This window comes from Lycium barbarum, chromosome 1 (assembly GCF_019175385.1).
Source record: "Lycium barbarum isolate Lr01 chromosome 1, ASM1917538v2, whole genome shotgun sequence".
In the NCBI taxonomy this organism is placed as follows: Eukaryota; Viridiplantae; Streptophyta; class Magnoliopsida; order Solanales; family Solanaceae; genus Lycium; species Lycium barbarum.
This window is the reverse complement of record NC_083337.1, coordinates 17355980-17382372: the sequence shown is the minus strand read 5'-3', so window position 1 is coordinate 17382372 and position 26393 is coordinate 17355980. Positions and strand designations below refer to the sequence as shown.

Below are 26393 nucleotides of genomic sequence, written 5' to 3'. Positions count from 1 at the left end.
TGACATAAGAGAGTTACAACACATGTCCTGGGATAAAAACATAACCTGTATATATATATACCCTTGGCAGGTGCTATGCGTACTTAGCTTTCCTTTAAGAATCTTTCCTTGTTCATATACATATACATATAAAATAGGACATCTCATATTGCCGAGGCGTCGGCAGCCGATCCATTTAACCATAAATATACACATCCCGCGTCCGGGACGATATCATATCATGTAATGCCAACTGATCAGGTGGATATGCGTTCATAACGCTCTGCCCTTACCTCCATTTCCCCCCGTATACATATGCATATATCATGTACATATATCAACGTCTATAGCTCTCTAACTCTTTTATCATATACATATACGTGTGTCATGTAGGTACATCAGCGTCTATAGCGCTCTGGTGCTTTTATCATATACATATACGTGTATCATGTGCATGTATCAGCGTCTATAGCGCTCTAGCTCTTTCGTCATGTGCATGTTTTAAAAATATATACACATATCTTACATACATTTACATGTCTTATATGCATTTACGTATCCTATATACATATGTCTCATAGGCACGCAGGAAAGCCCAAAGAAGAATCATGTAGTCATCGGAGTGACGTAAGGTCGGTGACCTCCAATTATATTATAGAATACTCGTGATCGCTTTGTCTCACCTTGAAGGAACGAGTATTTTAAGGTGAGACTACCAACGGGGAATAATATTAAAGTAAACGTAGAATGAAATCGGGGCATCATAGATGACAGTTCATAGACTTTGAAATCTTTTAGAAAATAAAGTCATAGCTAGGAAATATAAATAAGATTCGAAAATTAGTTTATCATTTTCATGTTTACATAAGATACCTAGCTTAGTCATCTTAGTCATAGAGTCGTTCCGGTAGTACGTATCATAGGCATATTCTCTTATCTAACATCATTGTTATCATTATCGTCATGGAAGTGCCCTCGTTAGAGGAGTCATAGTATTTATCATTTGGTAACGAAATCGGGATCAAAGGTTCCCTTTGGATTCACTTCAAGTAAGTCAAGCAAGACTGTAAGGAAAAATCCGAGAGTAGCGGGCCCACCTCGGGCCGGATGGGGTGACGTATATGATTTACATATATTACGTGTCATGTCATTACTTGTGAGGGTCCTAGGGTAATCGGGTCCCACTTATGCAAGTTCTAAGGGTTTAAGAGGTCTTTCCATCATTTGTCCCCGAGGCTCGTACCCGACTTATTACATCTAAGACATGCCATAGAAAGAAGAGTGAAGCCTTACATACCTCTTGCCCCTCCTTTTGCTATTCCAAATTCACGTCGCAATCTCGTCAAAATCTGCAAATTGGTCATGTTTACCAAAACTCTTATTAGGGTACTTAGAGTTGAATTCTTAAGGAAACATTTGGCTACCGAAATTTCGGCAGCACTTCCCCTATAAATACTCCATCCCACCAAGTTCAACTTGGCTAATTTCAATCAACAACAATCCCGGGAATTCAAACCCGGCCAAAATATCAACCACAATTCCAACAACAACAATACTAACAACTTCCATATTCAATCAACTTACTACTTCTTCCAGAAACTTTCTAACTTTAATGAAAACAATCACAACCTCATGATCTATATTCCAACAACATCATACTAACCACATTACCTTCCATGCATGCAAGAACATTACATTCAATTTACACAACTTCTAAAACAAACCTCCACCTACTTCAACTTCACTAAGGTTCCTAGACATTCATTAGCAACATAGAGTCCACAACATAACAACAAACAAAATACTAAATAAAATGGACTCATTCTCTTCCATTTTTTTCACCATAACCACACGACTAACACCAACATACACACTACAACTTCTCAAAATTCATTCAACTTCCATTTTCCACATATCATTCACAACAATAACAACCAAACACTAATTAAAATAATTGAAGCATGACTCCTACACATATATACATACACACGGCCATGTACTATATTTCTCTCCTTCATGAATTTCATCCATTTTAGCATACTACAACACATATAAACCATATATAACACACAAAACAAGATCAAAACTCACCTTTCTTTTTCAACTTCTCACTTGACTACAACTTGACAACTTGTATGATTTTGAATTTTTCTTGCTCCAACAACAACTCCACCTTGTTAATCACCCTTTACTTGGTAGAAAATGATTTTTGAAGAATTTTTGTCAATTTTTCCTTGGAAATTTACCCTTGGCCGAAATGGCCTTCAACTTTTCTCCTTCTCTTTCTTGTTCTTCAACTTCTTGAATGTTCTAGAGGTTGTGTGATAAAGATGACTTAGTCATCTTATTTATTGACCAAAATTTATGTAATATGGGCTTGGGCCATAACCATGGCCGGTTGGGCCTCACAAATTTGGACCTTATTATTTTTTTGATTTTTTTTTTGGGCCAACTCGGTTTGGTCCCGAGTTGGGCCTAGCCCATTGACCTGTCGACCTTAAAACGTTCATATCTCCTTGTACCGACGTCACCTGGGGACCCACGACCTATGGTTCGAAAGCTAATTCAATTATCTACAACTTCTAGTTCTTGGTACTTTTCCAAATTCCAAACTTATAATACCGTTTTTGCCCCTTGAAGTCAGATCACCCGAAAACGTTTTCTTAAAATATTCGTTTGGAGGACTTCCACTTTGATTTGGCCCAAGGGTCCTTCTTGAGTTGTGTTTAACTTCTCATATGTGATTCATATGAATTTTCAGATGTCCCAAAAAAATCTCGATGTGTGGGTCCCACCTCAGCAATTAATCTGACGTTCAAAAATACGGGATATAACATTTATGAATAATCATAAGGTCCCTGCGGGTAAAGGGAGATATTAGAGTTGACCGCTTGATTATCTTATCATAAATTCGGCCCTTCCCTGGATCCTGCGCATAACGGGAGCTTAGTGTACCGGTCTACCCTTTAAACTTGACCACATTTTACGCATGCTGTTACTACATGAAACAGAGGAAACATGAAACAGAGGAAAATGAAAAGTTGAACAAAGTTCTCTTTATAAAGAAACTTTGTCCCTCATTAATTAAAGAGAGAAAAGTTATTGTGCTTAAAGAAAAAGGTCCAAAAATACTCTTAAACTATTCGAATAGATCAATTCTACCCTTAATTACGTTTTTAGCTCAAAAATGCCTTCCAACTAGCCAAATAACTCAAAAATACCCTTCATGATGGTTGCATCAAAAAAAGAAAAAATGGGCTTTTACCCTTGTACAATTCGAAATGGGGCACTTTTGCCCGGCTTCTTTTAGTTTTCTAGGTTTAGTTTTTTTTTTTTCTCTTTTTTTTTTTGGGGGGGGGGGGGGGGGGGGGGAACAAGGAGTTGAGTGTGTAAGGCATTTTTTTTTATTTCCCACCCGGTGTTCGGTATCCGCATTAGAGCTCGACTATATCCAGATTCGCACAACATAGGGCCCATTCAGGGGAAGCGCTCCCTACCAAGAATTTTTCATACACAAGGCTCGAACCCGAGACCTCTGATTAAGGGAGGAGCAGTCTTATCCGCTACACCACAACCTTTGATGGTGAATGTGTAAGACATATAATACTAACAACATAAGACAATAAGTAGTATAAACACTTCCCATTTAAACAAATAAAAGTGATGACGTATAATTTTTTCTTCTGGTTCCTTGTGCATTAGATATGTGTTGTTATTTCTGAACATGATATCATGTACCTTTTTTTACGTAACTATTTAAAACAATTGTTTTCTATATTAATAATAACAGATATATTTTACTAACGGAAAGGGTCATATTTGCTCCTTTATTATCGAAAATAAGCTATATTTGTCTTCTAAATTTTCAAAAAATATACCACTACTGAGTACTATCATACTTTAGAGCTATATATATCCCTCACCCGTTAAATTAGCTATGTTTACCCTCTCACCCGTTAAAACTTCTTTTCAGCTTTAATGCTCTTATTGAACGAATAAACTTGCCCCATTTTTAACCCTAAATAATTAATTGGGACAAGGGAGTATATAACTAGCATACTTTTCAAACGTTATCAAAATGGAATACCTTTGTAAAGGACTTGTTAGAGAAAAGTAGAAAGGGCCAACCAATGAGTGTAAAACCAAAAGTGTTTTTAGTCCTAATCACTAGTCAAAATGAACTCTTTGCACAACAAGTCAACAGAGCATTGGGGTTCACTTATTCTCTAGTAATAATTTATAGTCAACAAGAACATTAATCTTGCTTATACACGGAAACCAACTTATAAGAAAAGTTAAAGAAAACAAGCAGCTTATGACCTATATATGCGTCCATCGTATTTAGTTAATTTACTATCTTCAGAAAATAGAGCAGCCAAGAAGCTCAAGAGAATTTATTAAAGACCATGGCCTTTTATCTTGACAATATATTTTTTCTCCTATTTCTCTTCATACTGAGTTCTCCCTCAAAATCAGATGCTACTCAATATCACAATAATATGACAGATAGGCAAGCACTCATTGCCATTAAGGATGAAATAATTGATCCCTTTGGATCTTTGAGTTCATGGAATGAGTCTGTTCCTTTCTGCCAATGGCAAGGGGTGGTATGTGGAACGCGACATCACAAAGTCACTGAACTAAGCCTTCTTGACAAGAAGCTCGCGGGTGTGTTATCACCCGCTGTTGGAAATTTGAGCTTCCTCATACGACTAGATATCGGAAACAATAGCTTTTCTGGTAATATCCCTTCGGAAATAGGTCGTTTGAGAAGATTGCACTATCTACATTTGTATAACAATTCATTCCATGGTGAAATTCCTGTCAATCTATCGCTTTGCAGTAACCTCGTTGAGTTATTTACTTTCAAGAACAATCTTGTAGGGGCGCCTCCGAAGGAGCTTGGCTTTCTTTCCAAACTCAAAAACCTTGATTTGAGTTACAACAAACTGACTGGTGAAATCCCAAAAACTTATGGGAACTTGTCGAACCTCTTGGAAATGTATCTCTTGGAGAATGATCTTGTGGGTAACATCCCTGATGAGTTAGGGAAACTGAAAAGTTTGAGAATATTTGATGCGGACTTCAATAGGTTATCTGGTACAATTCCGAGCTCACTATTCAACCTTTCCTCCTTGAAAGTCATTGATGTTTCCGTTAACAAACTTGAAGGTACTCTCCCTCAGGATTTAGGCATCAACCTTCCTAAGTTGGAGTGTCTCAGCGTTAGTGAGAATCGATTCAGTGGGACGCTTCCTAATTCACTATTCAACCTCTCAGGACTGGCATACCTTATTGTTGGAGGCAATCACTTTGGAGGAGAGGTTCCTAGGTTTGATAAGTTGCATAATCTATATTTTTTAGGCATGGATAATAATCAATTTGGGAGTACTGGCAAACCTGGTGATGACTTAAGCTTCATGTCTTCCTTGACCAATGCAACTAACCTGAAACGTCTGTATATGCAAAATAATGCTTTTGGAGGGACATTTCATGAGTTTTTCATCAACCTCTCAGATGATCTTTCCTTTGTCGACTTGTCAAACAATAGGTTTTCTGGACATATCCCGGTAGAGATTGGGAAATTTGTCAACTTGGAAGAGCTTAGGCTGAGCGGAAACCAACTCACAGGTATCATCCCACCGACTATTGGGAAGCTTTATAAGCTAAGATATTTACTCTTGTCCCAAAATAGAGTCTCTGGAATTATACCCTCATCCTTTGCAAATCTGAGCCTTTTATCAGAGTTAAATCTTGATCATAACAATCTTAGAGGTAGAATACCTTCAAGTGTTGCAAAATGTCAAAGTTTACTGCATCTTAACCTGAACCAAAACAATTTAATCGGTTCAATACCCAAAGAAATGTGTCTCCTCTCTTCCTTAGTTGTTCTAAACCTTTCTAGTAATAACTTGACCGGCGCCCTTCCCAAAGAACTCAATAACCTTAAGAATCTCTTATCGTTAGACGTCTCTTTGAATAGTCTAACCGGTGAAATTCCCAGTACACTTGGAAGTTGTGTGACAATTGTTAACTTAACAATGAAAAGAAACTTATTTCACGGGCTTATTCCTTCCACTTTCAGTTCACTAAGAAGTCTTCAAGTTTTAGATCTTTCTCATAATAAGCTGTCAGGTACGGTTCCAAAGTACTTGGAAGGATTTGACTTGCATCTCTTAAACTTGTCGTTTAATGATTTTGAAGGTGCCCTTCCAGAGAGAGGCATCTTTGAGAATGTGAGCGTAGTTTCTTTAGTTGGAAATCCTAGAATTTGTGGTGGTGTACTTGGCCTGAAACTTCCCAGTTGTAACTTTAGTCGTTCAAATAATCATAACTTTAAGCTTCTGGCTTTAGTTATATTGGGAATTTTGGGGCTAGTTGTTATGGTTGGTTCCCTTCTCCTCTATCGATTCGGAAGAACCAAAAGAACATTTCCTTCTTTAGATAAAGATCTAAACCCACTCCTATTCATGTCCTATGAAAGTATTCTCAAAGTGACCAACGGATTTTCTGTGAGCAACTTGATTGGTGTTGGGAGTCATGGATATGTTTATAAGGGAATTTTAGAAACGGATGGTAAACATGTTGCTATAAAAGTGTTGAATCTTTTACGGCATGGAGCTATCAAAAGTTTCATAGCAGAATGTGAGGCCTTGAGAAATGTTAGACATCGGAATTTAATTAAGCTACTTACTGCATGTTCTGGTGTTGATTATGGTGGCAATGATTTCAAGGCTTTGGTTTACGAGTTTATGGACCACGGATGTTTGGAGGACTGGTTACATCCAGATAATTCAGGAGAAAATGTCAAGCCAAGAAGGTTGGGGCTTCTACAACGGCTCAATATTGCTATTGATGTTGCTAGTGCGATCCACTATCTTCATAATGATTGTCAAATATCAATAGTTCATTGTGATCTCAAACCTAGCAATGTTCTCCTCGACGATGAATTGGTTGCCCATGTTGGGGATTTTGGATTGGCAAGATTCCTACATCTGACTAATAAAACCACTTGTAGAATTCAGGCAAGCTCTACAACTTTTAAAGGATCTATCGGCTACATAGCTCCAGGTAATTTCACATATAATTCATGATCATATTCCATAAATAATTTAGTGTGGAAATATTAATTTTGAATGTAGTTTAAGGTCACAACTTGAGGATTAGGCTTTTAGATTGTTGCACATTGTAGCTATATACTACTTTGGGGACGACTGTATGATAGTCCTCTGATACATTTCTGTCATCCACTCCTACGAAAATGAAAAGAAACAAGAAAAGCTAGATTAGTACATTAATCCTAATGATGTTGTAATAACTTTTGATATGTTTTCATTGTAGAGTATGGGATGGGAAGTGAGCCATCGAAGCATGGTGATGTGTATAGTTTCGGCATTGTGTTACTTGAAATGTTAACCGGGAAAAGGCCTACAGATGACATGTTCGGTGGTGATTTAAGCCTTCATGATTTTGTTAGAAATGCTATGCCTGATGGAGCACTTGAAATAGTAGATCCAATTCTTAATTTGGAAGAGGAAGAGATAAGCAGAGAGAGCTCTCGAATTCCAAGTTTCATAAGAAGGCAAAAAATGGTAGAGGGTTTAATCTCCTTGTTTGGAGTTGGAGTTTCTTGTTCAATGTATGATTCAGATAAAAGAAAAAACATCAAGGAGGTTGTCAGAGAGTTGTGCTATATTAGAGATTCTCTTGTTAGTTGTATATGAAACAGTTAATACTTTAAAAAAAAATATAAGGTTGAAGTATATTATTCTCATGAATAATATAAATATAGTGTTTTACTTATTTAACTCATATTTGTTCTCGTCAACATAATAAAACTTTAATTTGTTTACTAGAAGAGTGATTGCCCGTGCTAGGAACGGGCCAAACATTGCAAGTAGCTATGTAATTTTTTTTTTCCTTCTTTTAACTAATAATAATCTAGACAAACTATGGTGATACGGTACATGAAAGAATTGTGGGACATGTTTGGTATACGCGAAATACTTGTATGGAGATGTTTAACTGGTAAAATACTCAAGATTTGACTTTCTAAGATGCACTAGTAAAGACTGCATAATATTTTCTTCAATCCCAAAAGCTCCTCTCTTAACGTAACAAAAGCTAGAGGATCGGAGTTTAGCCGCTTACTAAGCAATGGTTCTATTACGCCCAAGCAACCAAATCTCTAAAGCCTCACCAATTCATTTCACTAAAATAACCTGAAAAACCATATTGCATAATTAGGGCTCCGGTATGGAAGAAAATATTTTTCATAAGACGTTTTTCAATTTTTTTATGTTCGGTTGGTCAAATTTTTTTTTAATTTTTTTTTCTAGGAAAACAAGTTTGTGCATAGTTACTACATAAAAGAAAGAAGCTTGGATGATTTGGAGGCTCCAAAGCTCGACAATTGGAGAGTCAGGAAGATCTGCGTCCAAGAAGGTGAGAAACAGGGGGCCCAAGAATGCTATATTATGATTCTTGAGAACCCAGCTGGGTGTAATAGCTAGTTTGTACATAACACTTACTGGTTGAATAAAAAATATTCATTTGACAAAAAAAAAAGAAAAGTAATCTACTATAAGAGTTCTTTAATTATTTTGGAGTAAATATTTATATCACCCTCCTATGATTGCATTAAAAAAAAAAACTACTATAGGCATGTTTTGAAGAAAAAAGAGTGAAGACAGACAATAATAATATATGTACTAGACGGCGTATGCCCGTGCTCCGCGCGGGTCCAATACTTTGAATTATAGTGTATCTATGTGTATGTAATTGTTTTGAATAGTGATATATATATATATATATATATATATATATATATATATATATATATATATATATATATATATACTATGCTCAAAACACGATTAATATAATATTTTAGTTTGTGCTCCGTATCTAAAACTTTATTATATTAGTGTTTGTTATGAATACAAAGTCGGCAAAAAATTACTAATACTTTTTAAAAGAGAAGACTTGTTTAAAAAGAAACCATTTTCCTCTCTTTGAGATAAAATAATAGCAATGTTTAAGTATCAGTTGATACTTTAAATTTTAATTCAATTAATTTAAAGGTGTAAAATACTTATTATTTTTTATCAAATTTTGATTTGGATAATTCTAATTCAAATTATTAAATTAATTTGACATGTTCAAAATGAAATAAAGTAGAAATTTGATTTTTTATTTAACCGAAGAAATAGTATTTTTTTATATTTGGTAAATATTCTCGGTTTAGCTCATTTTACTTGTCATATTGTCTTTTGCATGGTTTTTTAAGGAAACGTCAATTAAAATTATAATTTGACTAATTTACCTTATTCATTATTTGATCTTCATTTGATATTATTTTTTCTTTTGCGACATTAATCTCTTTTCACATTTATTAGAGTAAGAATAAAAATGAAAAAGTAATTAAATTCTATCTTATTTTAAAATATAAATAGTTTAATTATATTTATTTTAGTAAACATAACAAATAAATGACATGGTGCAATAGCAAATACAACAGTTCAATAGCTAGATTAGATCTCAGGCTAATATAAAAAAAGAAAGAAAATTGTATGATTTAGCTACTTAACCTTTTGACGAAAAACAATAATATGAGGTCCATATTTTTTGCTGTACAATAATTTCATTTGCTCCCACTAATGGGTTGATACGCATGCGACAATGAATCCATCATTATTGACTTAATGAGACACTTTGGAAATTACACTAATACTGCTTGATTTTTTAATATGGGATGCATTTTTTTTTTTTGACATTATTACTTTACACTGTTTATATATATAGACACACACACATACTATGTTCAAAATACGATTAATATAAGATTGTAGTTTGTGCTCCGTATCAAAAACTTTATTATTTTAGTATTTGCTACGAATACAAAATCTGCAAAAATTTATTAATACCTTTTAAAAGAGAAGACCTGTTTAAAAGGAAACTATTTTTCTCTCTTTGAGATAAAACAATAGCAATATTTAAGTATCAGTTGATACTTTCAATTTTAATTCGATTAATTTAAAGGTGTAAAATACTTATTATTTTTTTAATGAAATTTTGATTTGTGTAATTCTAAATTGAAATTGTTAAATTAATTTTACATGTTTAAAACGAAACAGAGTAAAAATTTGTTAAACACGATTAATATAACATTATAGTTTGTGTTTCGTATCCAAAACTTTATTATATTAGTGTTTGCTATGAATATAAAGTTTGCAAGAATTTATTAATACTTTTTAAAAGAGAAGACTTGTTTAAAAGGAAACTATTTTCATCTCTTTGAGATAAAACAATAGCAATATTTAAGCATCAGTTGATACTTTCAGTTTAATTCGATTAATTTAAAGGTATAAAATACTTATTATTATTTTTTTTCAAATTTTGATTTGGATGATTCTGATTCAAATTGTTAAATTAATTTTACATGTTTAAAAAGAAACAAAGTAGAAATTTGATTTTCTATTTAAACGAAGAACTACTATTTTTTTAATTTTTGGTAAATATTCTCGATTTAGCTCATTTTACTTGTCATGTTGTCTTTTGCATGTTTTTTTTTTTTTTTTTAAGAAAACGTCAATTAGAATTATAATTTGACTAATTTACTTTATTCATTATTTGATCTCCATTTGATATTATTTTTTCTTTTACGACATTAACCTCTTTTCACATTTATTAGAGTAAGAATAAAAATGAAAAAGTAATTAAATTCTATCTTATTTTAAAATATAAATAATTCAAGTATATTTATTTTAGTAAACATAACAAATAAATGACATGGTGGAATAGCAAATACAACAGTTTAATATCTAGATTAGATTTTAGGCTAATATAAAAAAAGAAAGAAAATTGTATGGTTTGCCTACTTAACCTTTTGAAGAAAAGCAACAATATGGGATCCATATTTTTTGCTGTACAATAATTTCATTTGCTCCCACTAATGGGTTGATACGCATGTGACAATGAATCCATCATTATTGACTTAATGAGATACTTTGAAAATTATATGAATATTGTTTGATTTTTAATATGTGGTGCACTTTTTTTTGACATTATTTATTTTTTTAATATGAGATCCACTTTTTTGTTTTTCCCGATATTGCTTTATTTTGTTAATATGGGTGGAGATGATGGGTTCCACCTTTTTTTTTTTAAATTGCTTGGTGTTTAGCATGGGACCCACCCTATTTTGTTTTTCCGGGTGGGACGGACGACGATCCACCCGTGCTTCGATATAGTTAGAATATTAACCATGTATAACATACAACAGATTTTATATCTCATTTTTTGGATCATTCTTATTACAAATTAAGATTTTTGAAGATATATGTAGCTGCTACTGACCATTTCTTCAAACAATATACAATCTGTAATGCTTCGGGAATCAATATCACAATAACATGATGCAACACAAACCTAACAGTATAAATGCTAGAATATCTCTCTTTTTTTTTTTTTTTTTTGGGTAAAATATGCTAGAATAAAGTAATAGCTACGCAATCTCTTCATTACCCTCATTTTTCTTGACATTTAAATTAGCATATGTAAGTCTCTGGATACATACACGTCCATTTAATGAGCATATGTAAGTCTCTGGATACGTACACGTCCATTTTATGATAATTATTATAAAGAAATTAAACAAAATATCAAATTATAACTACATAGATATTTATTCAATTCATAGCAAAAAAATAAATAAAATAATAATAATAATAATAATAATAATAATAATAATAATAATAATGAAACAAATAAACTGAATTAGATGAAAAGGAGAATACCTGAAAATATTGATGCTAGACTAATGCCAAAAAAGAAGCATCGTCCTACTTTTAATTTTTACTCAGAGATCATTAAACATATCACACCAAAAATAAAATGATCCCCATAATTTTACAATAATAAATTTATCATCGTTCCTATTTTTAAACAATTTTCAAGAGTTTGAACTATATTTTTACCCTTTGTCGTCGCGTTCAAAACAGTGGTCAAGCTCACTCGTGTAAAATTTAATATTGTAAAGTCTAAAAATTCACGAAGGAAATCGAAGTTAATATTTGACAAAAATTATGTCTTATTGCTACATATTCACCCTGAAAAACTTGATAAACACGAATAGAGTCAATGATCAGCAATAAAAAGAGGAGAAGAAAATCTAACATTGATGTATGTGTTATTGGAGGGATATATATAAGAGGGCAAATTTTCATTTTAATTCAAAATCGAAAATCATATCAGTTTGTTTAATGCTACGATAAATATGATCCAAATTAGTTAAGCTTTGTCGAGTTACAGTCGGAGTATTATAAACCGAAACTCTTAATCCGTTTAATAATTATCCCAAAAGTAGTAGTTAATTTACAAAAGTCCCTATATACTTGTAAGATTCTGGGAACCTTTCTTGTAAGATTCAGCCATAATTGTTTCTCCAATATATTTAACTTAATGCTCTCAAATGGTTTGGAAGTGACATTTGCAAAGTCAAAGGAATAATCATGTGTTCTTACTATAGTCAATAGACTGTGGATAAAACAGAAATAGTTACAAATTAATTGCAGGAAGAATTACTTAATACCAAATATAAAAATAAAAAAACTTGCATAATCAACAAATTTCACCAATTTGTAAAAAAAGACAAAAGAAATTGTCTGAAACAAACATTCATAAGTCTGGTGTAACGACCCGCTTGGTCGTTATAGTCCTTTCGGCACTTTTGACCTTTCCATGAGCTTGTGTAGCTCACTTTTGACCCGAGGGGACCGTTGAGACGCTTCCCGAGGTGTTGTGGGTTGATTTTGGTGACTTTTTGGCAAAATTTGGCCTTAAGCGAAAAAGAGTTGACTCAAAGTTGACTTTGGGTAAACGGACCTTTTTCGAAAATCCATCGATTCCGAGAGGTCCGGATGGTCATTTAGAACTTGTGTGCATATTTGGTTTGGCTCCCAATGCACTCAGGTGCATTTTGGGACTTGGGTTGAAAAATTGGAATTAAGGCATTGGGGGTTGACTCGGTCAATGAGACCTCCGTTGGGAATTCTGAGGCCATGAGTACATTCGTAGCGTGTTTTTATGTGGGTTTGTGTATGTGGTTTGTGAGCAGATGGCCTCGGGTATTAGTCGGGATTTCAGATTGAGATTGTGATTGTTTTGGGGGGAATTCTGGTGCTGGTGTCTGCCATGGCGGCACCCTTACCGTCCCAGCGGTACAGCCGTAGCGGTTGGATGGATCGCCATAACTACCAACAACATTTGTGGGCAGATCGTCACGGCAGTCTGAGAGACCGTCGAGCCAGTATCGAGCTTGGTTATTTCATTAATTGTGTATTAAAAGCCCTTAGTCCCTCATTTATTACTATTCCAAAATCTGAGCTATTGGGAGCAAATCTACGGTATTCTTGGAGAAGATTCTTGGTGGTAAGTTCTTCTAATCCCTTTACTATTTCATTATCCCTAATCATCTTAGAATCCCTTTATCTTGATAGTTCATTAAGTGATTGAAGATTAAAAGTGGGTTTAATAAGTATTCCTTCTAGACTTCTAAATCATGATTTGTTGGGTGGGTTAGCTTCTTTAAGCATTGAATTGATGATTAGAATCCTTTATTTTATAACTTCTTCCTAATTAGAGGCTAACTTATGGAATTGGAAGCTAAGGTTTATACCCAAATTTGGGGGTTTTGCCTAGAATCCGAAATTGAGTGAATTGTTGATTATTCTAGCTTGCTATTGATGGGAATTGATCATCTAGAGGTTTAATTTCATGTTGGGACCTTTAGATTCCTAATTTCACCCTTCTAGTTCATAAACCCTATTCCATAGGTTGGGGATTTGGGCCTTGAATAGAAGTAGGGTTTGTTTGATATTCTTCTTGATTCTAATTCCATGATTCGAATATGCTTAGACTTTCTTGATCTCGAGGCTCAAAGGAAAGGAAAGGCTAAGGAGGGATTGCTGAAGATATTGTTGTTCGAAATTTTAGATAGGTTACGTTTTACCCTATGGTCAGACTTTGTTTAGCGAAGCATATATTTAAATGATATTGTCGGAGAAAGAATGTAAGCCTTCGGGTATGAAGTTGGGTTGGATATTGTCTTAGGTTGGGCCCTGTTGTGTGATTGGGGTTAGCCACCCCATTGTGTTGTAACTTATCTTGTTCTTTTATTGTTGGCTTGGTGCCGCATTGAGATAGTAGATATTGGATATTATTGATATATCTTGATCATGATATTGTAATATCTTACTTGTTGACATTTGATACGAGGATAGTGTTCTATATGGCTTGTGTAGCCTTTTCATGATGTTGTTGGCGAACCCTTGCGTGGTACTTCTGATATTGATCTGATTATTGACATTAAACTCATACATTGCACGCATTCTTATCCTTCATGATATACTGTTGATACACTGAGGATAGTTAAGGAAACACTATGATGAGCTGGGCTCAGTTGAATGAGAGTAACATGAGGACTGATATTTGATGGTTGTCCCGGAATCGAGGTTATGCGTAGTGATTGCAGAGGTTTTTGCCGGAATTGTGAGGTATGCCGTGGTTTGTACCGGAGCCGTGAGGTACATGGACTTCGCGGGTCCCCCATGGATTGTGCTACCGAGACATCGATATTTCCGTCCGGAGTACATGTTTTCATTGCGATGCATTGCATATACATATCATGCATTATTGCATTGCATTTCACTTTGGCTTTTGTTGTGGTATTCTTGTGATGTACTTGTGATATATGGATTCGTACTGAGTATTTGAGACTTGACACAATTGGGTTTAGATGCTATAACCTAGGTGATGACGTGTACTTGATTTCTAGCTTGTGTTTGACTTATACCTTGATTGATTACCTATTTATCTTACTTTATTGACTTAATATGTGTTAGCTAAACTTAGTCGGCCTATGATACCTACCAGTACTTGTTGTTTGTACTGACCCGCACTTGCTGCATTCTTTTATGAATGTAGAGTTCCACGTAGGATCGACCTCTGTTTCTCATGGCTGACAACAGATCAGAGTTGCTGCTTAGAGTCTTACAGGGTGAGCAGGGGGACGTCCGCCGCCTTGGAGATTCTTCCTTATTCTATATCTTATTTATATTCCGAGACATATTCAGACAATTGATGTATTTTGTTATTTTCAGACTCATAGTATCTAGTTAGTTGCTCTTATATGACTAGACAGATATCTTGAAGGTTTGATGTATTCCGCATATTCTATCGATTATTATGTCAGACTTACGTACTTCTATTTTTTTTCTCTTATTTATTTGTTAATTCATGTTTTTGAGATTGTTGGGATAAGGGTTCGCCTACTGAGGTGTGAAAGGTAGGTGCCAGCGCGACTTAGCTAGATTGGGTCATGACAAGATGGTATCAGAGCATTAGGTTACCCGATCTATAATACAAGAGTGTGTCTAGTAGAATCTTGTGGATCGGTACGATGAGCTCCGTACTTATCTGCGAGAGGCTATGGGACATTTAGGAAACTTCACTTTGCGAATTTATTCAAATTGGTATCTAGTCGATTCCAGTTGGTAGTTGAACTCCCTTATCTCAATCACCCACGGAGGGTGGAAATCTTCCTCGAATTCTTATGCGAACGGTCGATCTATGATGTGTCGTGGAATGGTACGAGATGTGTTATCCTGATTTGGACTAGTGATCCATTTCAGTATGTAGTTATGGCCTGAGGATTCGATTGTGTGGAGTCGCGATTAGACTCGGTTGTTATGTAGAGTCGCGATTAGACTCGTTATTGTGGGGGTTCGTGAGAAATGGAAAAGATAGTTCAGAGGGTTACATGATTTCCATGTTTCAGTGTTGGGTTGCTTGGAAGTGACAAGTGCATTGATGGCTTAACAATAGTGGGTTGCTCGGTGATGTGATCGGTTGATTTCAGCTTCGTCAAGGCTTTATGATGGTGTGCGTGACACCGGTGAACCAATGGCCGGTCGACAATTCAGCAACGGTAGGGTATTAGACTTCGATAGGTGAGAACAAGTGTAAGTTCGATGATGACCATCTAATGTGGGCAATGTATTGTGATTGCGGTTAATAAAGAAAAGAAGTTGACAATAAGGACATGAAAGAAGACTTTTATGGAAACCGCATAGCGAAGTGAGACTTCATAGAATATCTTGGACATGAGTACTTTTCGAGGGATTGGGAAGGGAAAAATTAGTATTTGACATGGTTGTCAGGATAAGGTTGCGACTGGTGCTAAAGGTTATTCTTGATGTAAGCTCGTTGATGTTAAAGAACTACTCGGTTATTAAGTGAATGCTATGGGCACATCGTGTGATCGGTAAATTTGATTGGGTTGTAGACTTCTGAGAAGTTAGTAAACGACTGATAGAAATGACTTCAATTATGGGCGTATGCGATGCGTTAATGACTTGAGGAGTTACTGGTTGTTTCACTTAGATTTGAGGAGAAATATGGATTTTGTTCGGTGGTTCGTTTGGCTTAGATGGATCATTAGTTTAGAGGATTGAGTGGATTTGAGTGTTTGTTGGTCGGTAGTGATAAGAGATTTGAAATGAAATATAGGAACTGAAGGATTACGATGAGGTATCTTACTATCGAGTTCAGGGAATTAAGGTTCGTAAGACTTGAGGCGAGGTAATATGGGTACTTGAAATGATAGAATAGACGATGATGGGTTGACTGGGTAAAGTTCGGTATACGTTTCGGAAATTGAGTAAGACAATTGAGTAAGGCAATTTGGGCAAGGAAGATTCAGTGGGATACATGAGGATATAAGTGAGACCGTTTGTGTGATACGCTAGATTTAGAGAGTGTTCAAGTTCGAGTTGTAAGCGTTAAGGAAACTCTAATGTGCAAAGTGTGTGGTACGATCCTATCTCCAGGATTAATTCGGCTAGTTGCAAGATTTATGAATATGTGGTATTCGATGGAGTGGATTTGAGGATTAATTACGGTATCGATGATCGCGACGTGATTAGAAAATTTGGAATTGACGAGTAAAAAAAAAGGTATAGTTGATTGTGAATCGATAAGAAAAAGGTACAACTTGGGATTTCTTGGGTTAGTATGGATTGTGGTGTCTCCTTCTTGCATTTTCCAGTTGAGATGTGTTTGTTGCGTGAGCTTAAGAAGGAAATCTACAGGGATGGACTATGTGATATGACAGAGTTCCGTGACGTTCGTGATCCACGACTAGTGAGAAGCATATTTCAGTGAACCGACTTATTAAAGTTTATAAGAAGTGGCTTGGTGGTACACCGTCGGATAACTTTTGTGACCTTCTACAGTGGATGAGTTAGCATGCTTTAAGAGAGAAGATTGTGGAATCCCTATCATATAAGGACTAGAGTTATATTTTTGAGGTAAGACCCTACTCGTGGTAATATTTTATGTTGCAAGTAGCATTGACTGGATAGTTTGGGTAAGTGATTTTGGTTATTAAAGACTTGGGATGATTGCGTGAGATTTAGAGCGGTAGCCTAAGACTGGATACTTTCGGAGAATTTTTTAGCATATAGAGGTGATACTATGAGAGGTTCGATGGTTATATAATTACTATATGAGGCTTCAGGTTGCGTCAAAAAGTTCAGGGTTGTATCGGATTTGCGTATCGGGTAAAGGTTAAGAAAATATGAATATTCGAATCGTAAGGTATAACTCTTCGGTACTAAGTTGATAACTTGGATAGGAGTCAACTTTGGGAGTCGAAAGTCATAAACATGATTTGTTATGCGTGAGGAAAAGATTAGAATTGACTGCCACAGAGGTGCGATAGGACTGTGATTGGTTTCGGGAATTCGGAGTCAGTTCAAATGACTACTAGTGATATTCGAGAGTTGTGCATTCATTCAGGGTCAGCATGGTTCGAGTTAAGCTTAATGGTCTATGGTTATATTTCTAGGAAGATATTTAAAGATTTGATGCGTTTCGGCTCTGATTTGAGGTATGATAGATTCACCGAGCTTTATCAGGGTTTCCTCGTAGATTTGATGATATTTTCTGAGAATAGTTACTTGGGTAGAATAGTTGTTTTCAATGAGCTTAGTACAGATTTGAGGAGGAACTATTGCGCGAGAGGCCTTTATAGTGATCAGTTGGATTCTGACGGACTTTGCTTGGCGAGATATTCAGTGGTATGGTTCCCGTATTGTGATTTGAAGGTTTAAGAAGGCTTGGAACTAGCCAAGTTGACTGTCAGTAAGATCAGTTTTGATGGAAACGTGTAAAGATCTCAGCTGAATCAAGGATTCATTTCTGGCAAGAGTAAGTCATGGTTTCGGGCTTGTGGTGTGTGTTCATGTGTCTCTAAGAAATTATGGTGCGAGGCTTTAGCAAGTGTGAAAGAAAGGTTAGAGGCATCAGAATATCTTCCCGGTTTAGAATGTGCTATGGTTTGTGGCTATGTTTCAAAGAATTGCGTTGGTTTGGGGAAGTGATGGTGGGGCTTATTGATAACATTCAGAGTTGCGGTTTTATCAAATCAGACGATTCGATCAGGAGCAATTCATTTATTCGAGGATCAGTTGCGAGGGAAATCTGAATACGGAGATATGAGAATTGGAGCATGAGCTAAGTTTAGAGAGTTGTGACTGGTAAAGTGAGCAAGTAGGTTTTTCTAAATGTTACACCCAATAAAGATGTCATGCGATGTGGGAAGGAGGGAAAGTGAACCCGAGGTATATTGGCTTGTTTTAGACTATCCGTTGTATTGATCCTCTGTTTTATGAGTTAGTTTTCACCAAGCCGGTCAGGTGTTCATCCGGTCTTCCATGCTTCTATGTTGAAGAAGTGCCATCTGATGGCTCATATATCATTCGTTGGGATTCAATTTTGTTCAAAAAGAATCTTTTCTATCAGGAGAAACCCGATATGCGTAGCCGATACCCTCAGTTGTTCACTGATTCAGCACTTCCCCGTTTCTTTCTCTTCTTTGCTTAAGGACGAGGGATGATGCAACGACCCGCTTGGTCGTTATAGTCCTTTCGTCACTTTTGACCCTTCCCCGAGCTTGTTTAGCTCACTTTGGACCCGAGGGGACCGTTGAGATGCTTCCCGAGGTAGTCGGGGTTGATTTTGGTGACTTTTTGGGAGAAGTTGGCCTTAAGTGAAAAAGAGTTGACTCAAAGTTGACTTTTGGGTAGACGGACCTTTTTCAAAAATCCGTCGATTCCGAGAGGTCCGGATGGTCATTTAGAACTTGTGTGCATATCTGGTATTAGTCGGGATTTCGGATTGAGATTATGATAATTTTTCGGGGAATTCTGGTACTGGTGTCCGCCATGGCGGCGCCCTTAGCGTTCCAGCGGTACCGCCGTAGCAATTGGATGGACTGCCATAACGGCCAAGAGCATTTGTGGGCAGACCGTCACGGCGGTCTGAGAGACCGTAGAGGAGGGACCGCTACTGCCGCCGAAACGTTATCGGGCCTGGTTATTTCATTAATTGTGTATTAAAAGCCCTTAGTTCCTCATTTATTACTATTTCGAAATCTGAGCTATTGGGAGCAAATCTGGGGTATTCTTGGAGAAGATTCTTAGTGGTAAGTTTTTCTAATCCCTTTACTATGTCATTATCCCTAATCATCTTAGAATCCATTTATCTTGATAGTTTATTAAATGATTGAAGATTAAAAGTGGGTTTAATGAATATTCCTTCTAGGCTTCTGAATCATGATTTGTTGGGGTTGGGAGCCGGGGGGGGGGGGGGGGTTAGCTTCTTTAAGCATTGAATTGATGATTAGAATCCTTTATTTTATAACTTCTTCCTAATTAGAGGCTAACTTATGGAATTGGAAGCTAAGGTTTATACCCAAATTTGGGGGTTTTGTCTAGAATCCGAAATTGAGTGAATTGTTGATTATTCTAGCTTGCTATTGATGGGAATTGATCAACTAGAGGTTTAATTTCATGTTGGGACCTTTAGATTCCTAATTTCACCCTTCTAGTTCAGAAACCCTATTCCATAGGTTGAGGATTTGGGTCTTGAATAGAGGTAGGGTTTGTTTGATGTTCTTCTTGATTCTAATTCCATGATTCGAATATGCTTAGACTTTCTTGATCTCGAGGCTCAAAGGAAAGGAAAGGCTAAGGAGTGTTTGTTGGTGATATTGTTGTTCGGCCTTCCAGGTAGGTTACGGTTTACCCTATTGTGAGACTTCATTTAGCGAAGCATATATTTAGACGATATTGTCGGAGAAAACATATAAACCTTCGGGTATGAAGTTCGGTTGGATATTGTCTTAGGTTGGGCCATGTTGTGGGATTGGAGTTAGCCACCCTGTTGTGTTGTGACTTATCTTGTTCTTTTGTTGTTGGCTTGGTGCCACGTTGAGATAGTAGATAGTGGAGATTATTGATATATCTTGATCATGATATGTAGTCTCTTACTTGTTGACGTTTGATATGAGGATAGTGTTCTATATGTGGCTAGTGTAGCCTTTTTATGATATTGTAGTAGCTTATTTGTTGACGTTTGATACTAGGATAGTGTTCTATATGGCTTGTGTAGCCTTTTCATGACATTTTTGGCATACCCATGCATGGTACTTGTGATATTGATCTGATTATTGACATTGAACTCATACATTGCACACGTTATCATCCTTCATGATCTATTGTTGATACACTGATGGTACTTGAGGAAACACTGTGATGAGTTGGGCTCAGTTGGATGAGAGTTATGTGAGGATCGATATCCGATGGTTGTCCCGGAATTGAGGTTGTGTGTAGCGATTGCCGAGGTTTTTGCCGGAATCGTGAGATAGCGGTTGCCGAGGTTTGTGCCGGAGCCGTGAGGTACATGGACTTCATGGGTCCCTCATGGGTTGTTCAACCGAGACGAAGATATTTCCGTTCGGAGTACAAGTGTACACAGCATTGCATTGCCTTGCATATACATTTCATATGTTATTGCATTGCATTGTACTTTGGCTTCTGTTGTGGTATTCTTGTGATGTACTTGTGATATACGGATTCAGACTGAGTATTTGTCACGACCCAATTTGACATAAGTCGTGCGGGCACTTGCCTTCCCCACCTCGGTAAGCAAACCCTCAACCCAATGATAATATGACATTAATAAATAATCTAGCAAGCGGAAAAGAAAGGTAATACGTAAGTCTCACTGTTACACCTCGAAAAATTTTCCGTTGATGCACAGTGATTAGACTAACGAAGAGTGCAAAGTATATGGTAATTTGATAAGTAAGGAATGACTTTTAATGACCTCAAGTAAGATATCAAAGACCTTCGATGTTAGACGAGAAAGTTGCCAAGAGAAGGCAATCTGTACAATAGGTATCGGGGGAGATTTATGAGTAACGAGTTAAGGACGACTTAATGATGTTTTGGGGAGGAGTTATAACGTCCCTTGGATTGTTAATGAAGTGTTAAACAAGTGTTAAGAAGGTTCCATAAAGATTGGAGATTGAACGAAGTGACGAGAACAAGTTCAGTGGACTGATGGGTTATACGGCTCATTATACGGACCGTATAATGCTATACGGACTGTATAATGGACCGCAGAACTATCACAGAGAAGACCCCTCACTGGTGAGATTATACGGTCAGTTATACAGACCAAATAATTTTATACGGACCGTATAATATACCGTATAATGGGCACAAAGAAGAGTGAAAGAAAGGTCCATTTCACGGTCACTTATACGGACCGTATAAGTAAAGGTCCATTTCATGGTCACTTATACGTACCGTAAAAGTTTATACAGACCATATAAATGTCCGTATAATGTCCCGACAGATCAGATTTTTGGGTTATTAAAAAGGGGACCAAGTTCATTATTTCATTTCCACATTTCACTCCTTCTCTCTAGAACATTTCTCCCATACAAATTCAAGAGATATTAGTGATCATCTACATCAAGTTAAGTGAATCAAGTGTAAGAAACCCATTAAAGTTCATCCAAAGTAAGAAATCCAAGTGAAGGTGAAACTAGGGTTTTTCTCAAGTGAAATGTTTGCACCCAAGGTTCATTCCTACACCACCTAAGGTAGGTTTATGACATTTCTTTGTTGTTTAAGGTATTTGAAAGTTGAAACACTTGGGTTATATGAGAAAATAGGAAACAGGTCATGAATGTGGGAATAGTGTCACTTTTGAGAAAATGTTTGGATTGAGTTATGATTCTTGATACATTATGGTAATAATCATGTTATAAATGATATTGAGAACATGGAATAGACCTTGTATATGAACAAACGAAATTGTGTGATATGACCATGAATATGGATGAATTTAAATGTATGGAGAAGTAAGGATAATGTAGCCGAATAAAGGCTATTGTGATGATGTTGTGAAAGTTATTATTGATGTTTGGGAGTTGATATATGATATGGAGGAAGTTGTATAGATAAAGAAGATGCCATCCGATTTTCTCTAACTTTCGTTATGTATGTTAAGTCATCGATTTCCTAATATTAGTATGCACTCTAATGAAGGTAGAAGCGTGAGCTTCGGAGGGGAATGTGCAAGTGTAGAATAGTTGAACAGAAAGGTATGTAAGGCTAACCCTTCTTTCATAAGGCATGGTTCCTTGGCCAAAATATCCATTCTTCTATGAGCTTATGATGCACTCCAAATGACTCTATCTTCAAAAGCTACTAAGTTCATGATTCTCGATATGTATTACGATTGTACTAAGTTCGTAGTATGACGAGTCATGCTATAAGGATAAATGCAATGAACGACGATAATAGTGATAACGATAATGATAACGATGATAATAGCGATGACGATAACGATGATGATAACGATAGTGATGATAATGGTAAGATTCTTATGAGCTATTATGTATGTGTATCTATGTATGACTATTATAGAACCCCGAGCTTATAAGGCCGGGTAGAATATGTATATAACTATGTAACGCACACACCTCTGCAGATGGTACGGATAACCCTGAAGCCTTGGTAGGGCCAGGTATGTGTAACCTTGAGCCTTGGTTAGCCAAGTATGTATGAAACACCGAACCTTCGTGGTCGGGCACGCTATATAAATACTATGTATTTGACATCAATATGAGTACGAATATGCGAAGTATATGTAAATGATGTATAAAGGTTATGTGTATGTAATGTATATGAGATGTAAAAGAGATGAATATGAGTGTGAATGGAAATATGAATACGAATACGAAAGTGGATACGAAAGGTAAATGAGTACGGATATGAATGTATGTACACGGATACACAATAGAAATGGAATGTCCCTATGGAAAGCAAGTAAGTGCCATGACGATGATATCATTATCTCCCATCCTATGCTATCTCACATGTTGTCTATTATGCTTTCTATATTGATGTTAATCATGCTTTACATACTCAGTACATTCTTCGTACTGACGTCCTTTTGTTTGTGGACGGTGCGTCATGCCCGCAGGTGGCCAGGGAGACAGACCCGATCCATAGCTTTATTATTCAAGGACTACATAGCGGAGCTCCATTTCACCCGAAGCTGCAGCTTTTGGTATAGATTCTTTTGTGTACATATCTATGGGCACGGTGGGGTCCTGTCCCGTCTATATGATATGACGTACTCTCTCCTTAGAGGCTCGTAGACATGTGTATATAGTTAGATGTGTTTGGCCTTGTCGGCCTATATTTTTGGATATTATTTTGTTAAGCCTCGTTGGCTTGTGTACATTTATATGGGCACGGTTTTCAATGATGATATACATGTGTTGTTTCCCAATAGGATTAATATGAATGATGAATGAAAGTATGATTTAGCTATGTGGCTCACTTAGATGTGAATGTAAAGGTACGATAAGGGGCGCCTGGGTGGGCTAGCACCGGGTGCCAGTCGCGGCCCTCCGGTTGGGTCGTGACAAAAGTGGTATCAGAGCAGTTCAGTCCTAGGGTGTGTCTATGAGTCGTGTCTAGTAGAGTCTTGGTTATGGGTGTGTTGCGCGCCACATTTATAAACAAGAAGCTGCGGACATTTTAGGAATGAATGACCTTTTTTCTTCATAAGAATCGTGCGATAGAGATATAAGAACTTCTTGTTCCTTAACCGTGTGTTGTGTATTTCAGAAATGCCTATAAAGAGAAAGGCTACAGCAGGCCAAAAGGACAAGACGGTGGCAGAAAAGCGGGCTGAAAGAGCACTGCCACCGGTAGTAGAGGAAAGTGAGTCCCAGAGTGCGGCTCAATCTCAGTCCTCCCGTTCAGTACCTATATTAGAGGAGTGTGAGGGAGCCTCCGCCCCAGCTCCAGCACCTCCGGATCCTCCACCGGATGCTTCCGACCAAGATGTAAAAGCGGCCATCCATTTTCTTACTTGGTTGCTGCCCAGACTCAGCGGCAAAGTACAGGATAGGGTGATAGGGCTGTTAGTGCAAGGGCCCGTGACTTCATTAGCTTGAACCCTCCGGAATTCTTTGGATAAAAGACGGATGAGGACCCTCAGGACTTTATTGATGGTATGTTGAGGATGCTTCGGTTGATACATGCTTCGGATACTGAATCGGTGGAGTTAGCGTCCTATAGATTGAGGGATGTTTCGATCCATTGGTACACAGTTTGGATGGCTTCACGGGGAGCCAATGTATCTCCCCCGGTATGGCAAGAATTTATTGATGCTTTCCTCCGACACAATATGCCTCCAAAAGTTCGGCCAGCTAGAGCCGACAAATTCTTAAATTTGAGGCAAGGGAGTATGAGTGCTCTAGAGTATAGTCTCCACTTCAATTCTTTGGCTAGGTATGCTTCGGCCATGTTAGCGGATATGGGTGACCGAGTGCACCGATTTGTGAAAGGCCTAGGGCCACATTTGATGGATAGGTGCTTGACTGCATCCCTTCAGGACAATTTGGATATTGCACGCATTCAGGCTCATGCTCAAAACTTAGAAGAAATCTTACAATAACAAAGAAGTGAGCGTGAGAAAGATAGGGGACATAACAAGAGGGCTAGATCTTCGGGTCCGATGAGTGAGTATAGAGGCGGGCACAGACAACAGTTCTCGAGGCATTCAGGCCATAGATTCGATAGATCTACTCGTTCAGGGCCGAGTCAGAGTTTTTCAGGGTCTCAGTTCAGAGGTGATTCGGGTCAGGCGAGGCCACCTATACCACGATGTTCTCAGTGTGGGAAGTTATATTGGGGTCAGTGCCGATCGGGTTCAGAGGTTTTCTATTCATGTGGTCGACCAGGCCATATTATGCGTGAGTGCCCCTCAGTTCATGGTAGAGGTAGGACCCAGCCTTCAGGGTCGCTAGCCGGATCTTCATCGTCTGTACGCCCTATGGGGCCAGGTTCACATGCGCCAGTCGGCCATGGTAGAGGCAGAGGGAGAGTCCCCAGTTCCAGCGGTCCTCCGCACCGTATTTATGCTTTGGCTGGACGCCAAGATCTTGAGTCTTCCCCTGACGTTGTCACAGGTATATTGGCGGTATTTTCTCATGATGTGTATGCTTTGATAGATCCGGGATCCACATTGTCATATGTTACTTCGTATATTGCTTGTCGATTTAGAGTCGAACCAGAGTCAATCAAACCTTTTGAGGTGTCGACACCCGTTGGTGAATCTATAATAGCTAGCCGAGTATATAGAAATTGTGTAATTGTGATTTGTGATCGTTGTGCTATGATTAACTTACATGAGTTAAAATTGGTGGCTTTTGATGTTATTATGGGCATGGATTGGTTGGCTTCTTGCTACGCCAATGTTGATTGTAGAATGAAAATGGTTCGTTTCCAATTTCCGGGAGAACTGATTTTAGAATGGAAAGGAAATACGGCGTCACCAAAAGGTAGGTTTATTTCCTATCTAAAGGCAAGTAAAATGATCACAAAAGGTTGCATTTATCATCTAGTTCGGGTTCAAGATGTAGAAGCTGAACCGCCGACTCTTCAGTCAGTTCCTGTAGTAAATGAATTTTCAGATGTGTTCCCAGCTTCCAGGCCTTCCTCCCGAGCGGGAGATTGATTTTGCTATTGATGTGTTGTGATTTTGCTATTGATGTGTTGCCAGACTCCAAGCCTATATCTATTCCTCCTTATAGAATGGCTCCCGCAGAATTGAAGGAGTTGAAAGAACAATTGAAAGGCTTGCTTGAGAAAGGCTTTATTAGGCCTAGTTCATCCCCATGGGGAGCACCCGTATTGTGTGTTCGGAAGAAAGATGGCTCCTTGAGAATGTGCATTGACTATCGGCAATTGGATAAGGTGACGATTAAGAACAAATATCCTCTTCCGAGTATTGATGACTTATTTGATCAATTGCATGGTGCCAAATGGTTTTCCAAGATAGATTTGAGATCTGAGTATCATCAAGTGAGAGTTAGGGAGAAAGATATCCCTAAAATAGCCTTCAGAACAAGATATGGCCATTTTGAGTTCCGGGTAATATCCTTTGGGCTAACTAATGCACCGGCAGTATTTATGGAT

At 37.2% G+C, this 26393-nt stretch overlaps 1 protein-coding gene across 1 annotated transcript; it reads left to right on the top strand.

The window, feature by feature from the left end:
- Positions 1-4297: 4297 nt before the first annotated feature.
- LOC132632732 (putative receptor-like protein kinase At3g47110) lies at positions 4298-7799 on the top strand. The gene is made up of 2 exons (XM_060348793.1): positions 4298-7050; positions 7321-7799. The coding sequence occupies exons 1-2, from the start codon at positions 4386-4388 to the stop codon at positions 7701-7703; spliced, it is 3048 nt and encodes a 1015-aa protein (XP_060204776.1). The 5' UTR covers positions 4298-4385; the 3' UTR covers positions 7704-7799.
- The last annotated feature ends 18594 nt before the right edge of the window (positions 7800-26393 follow it).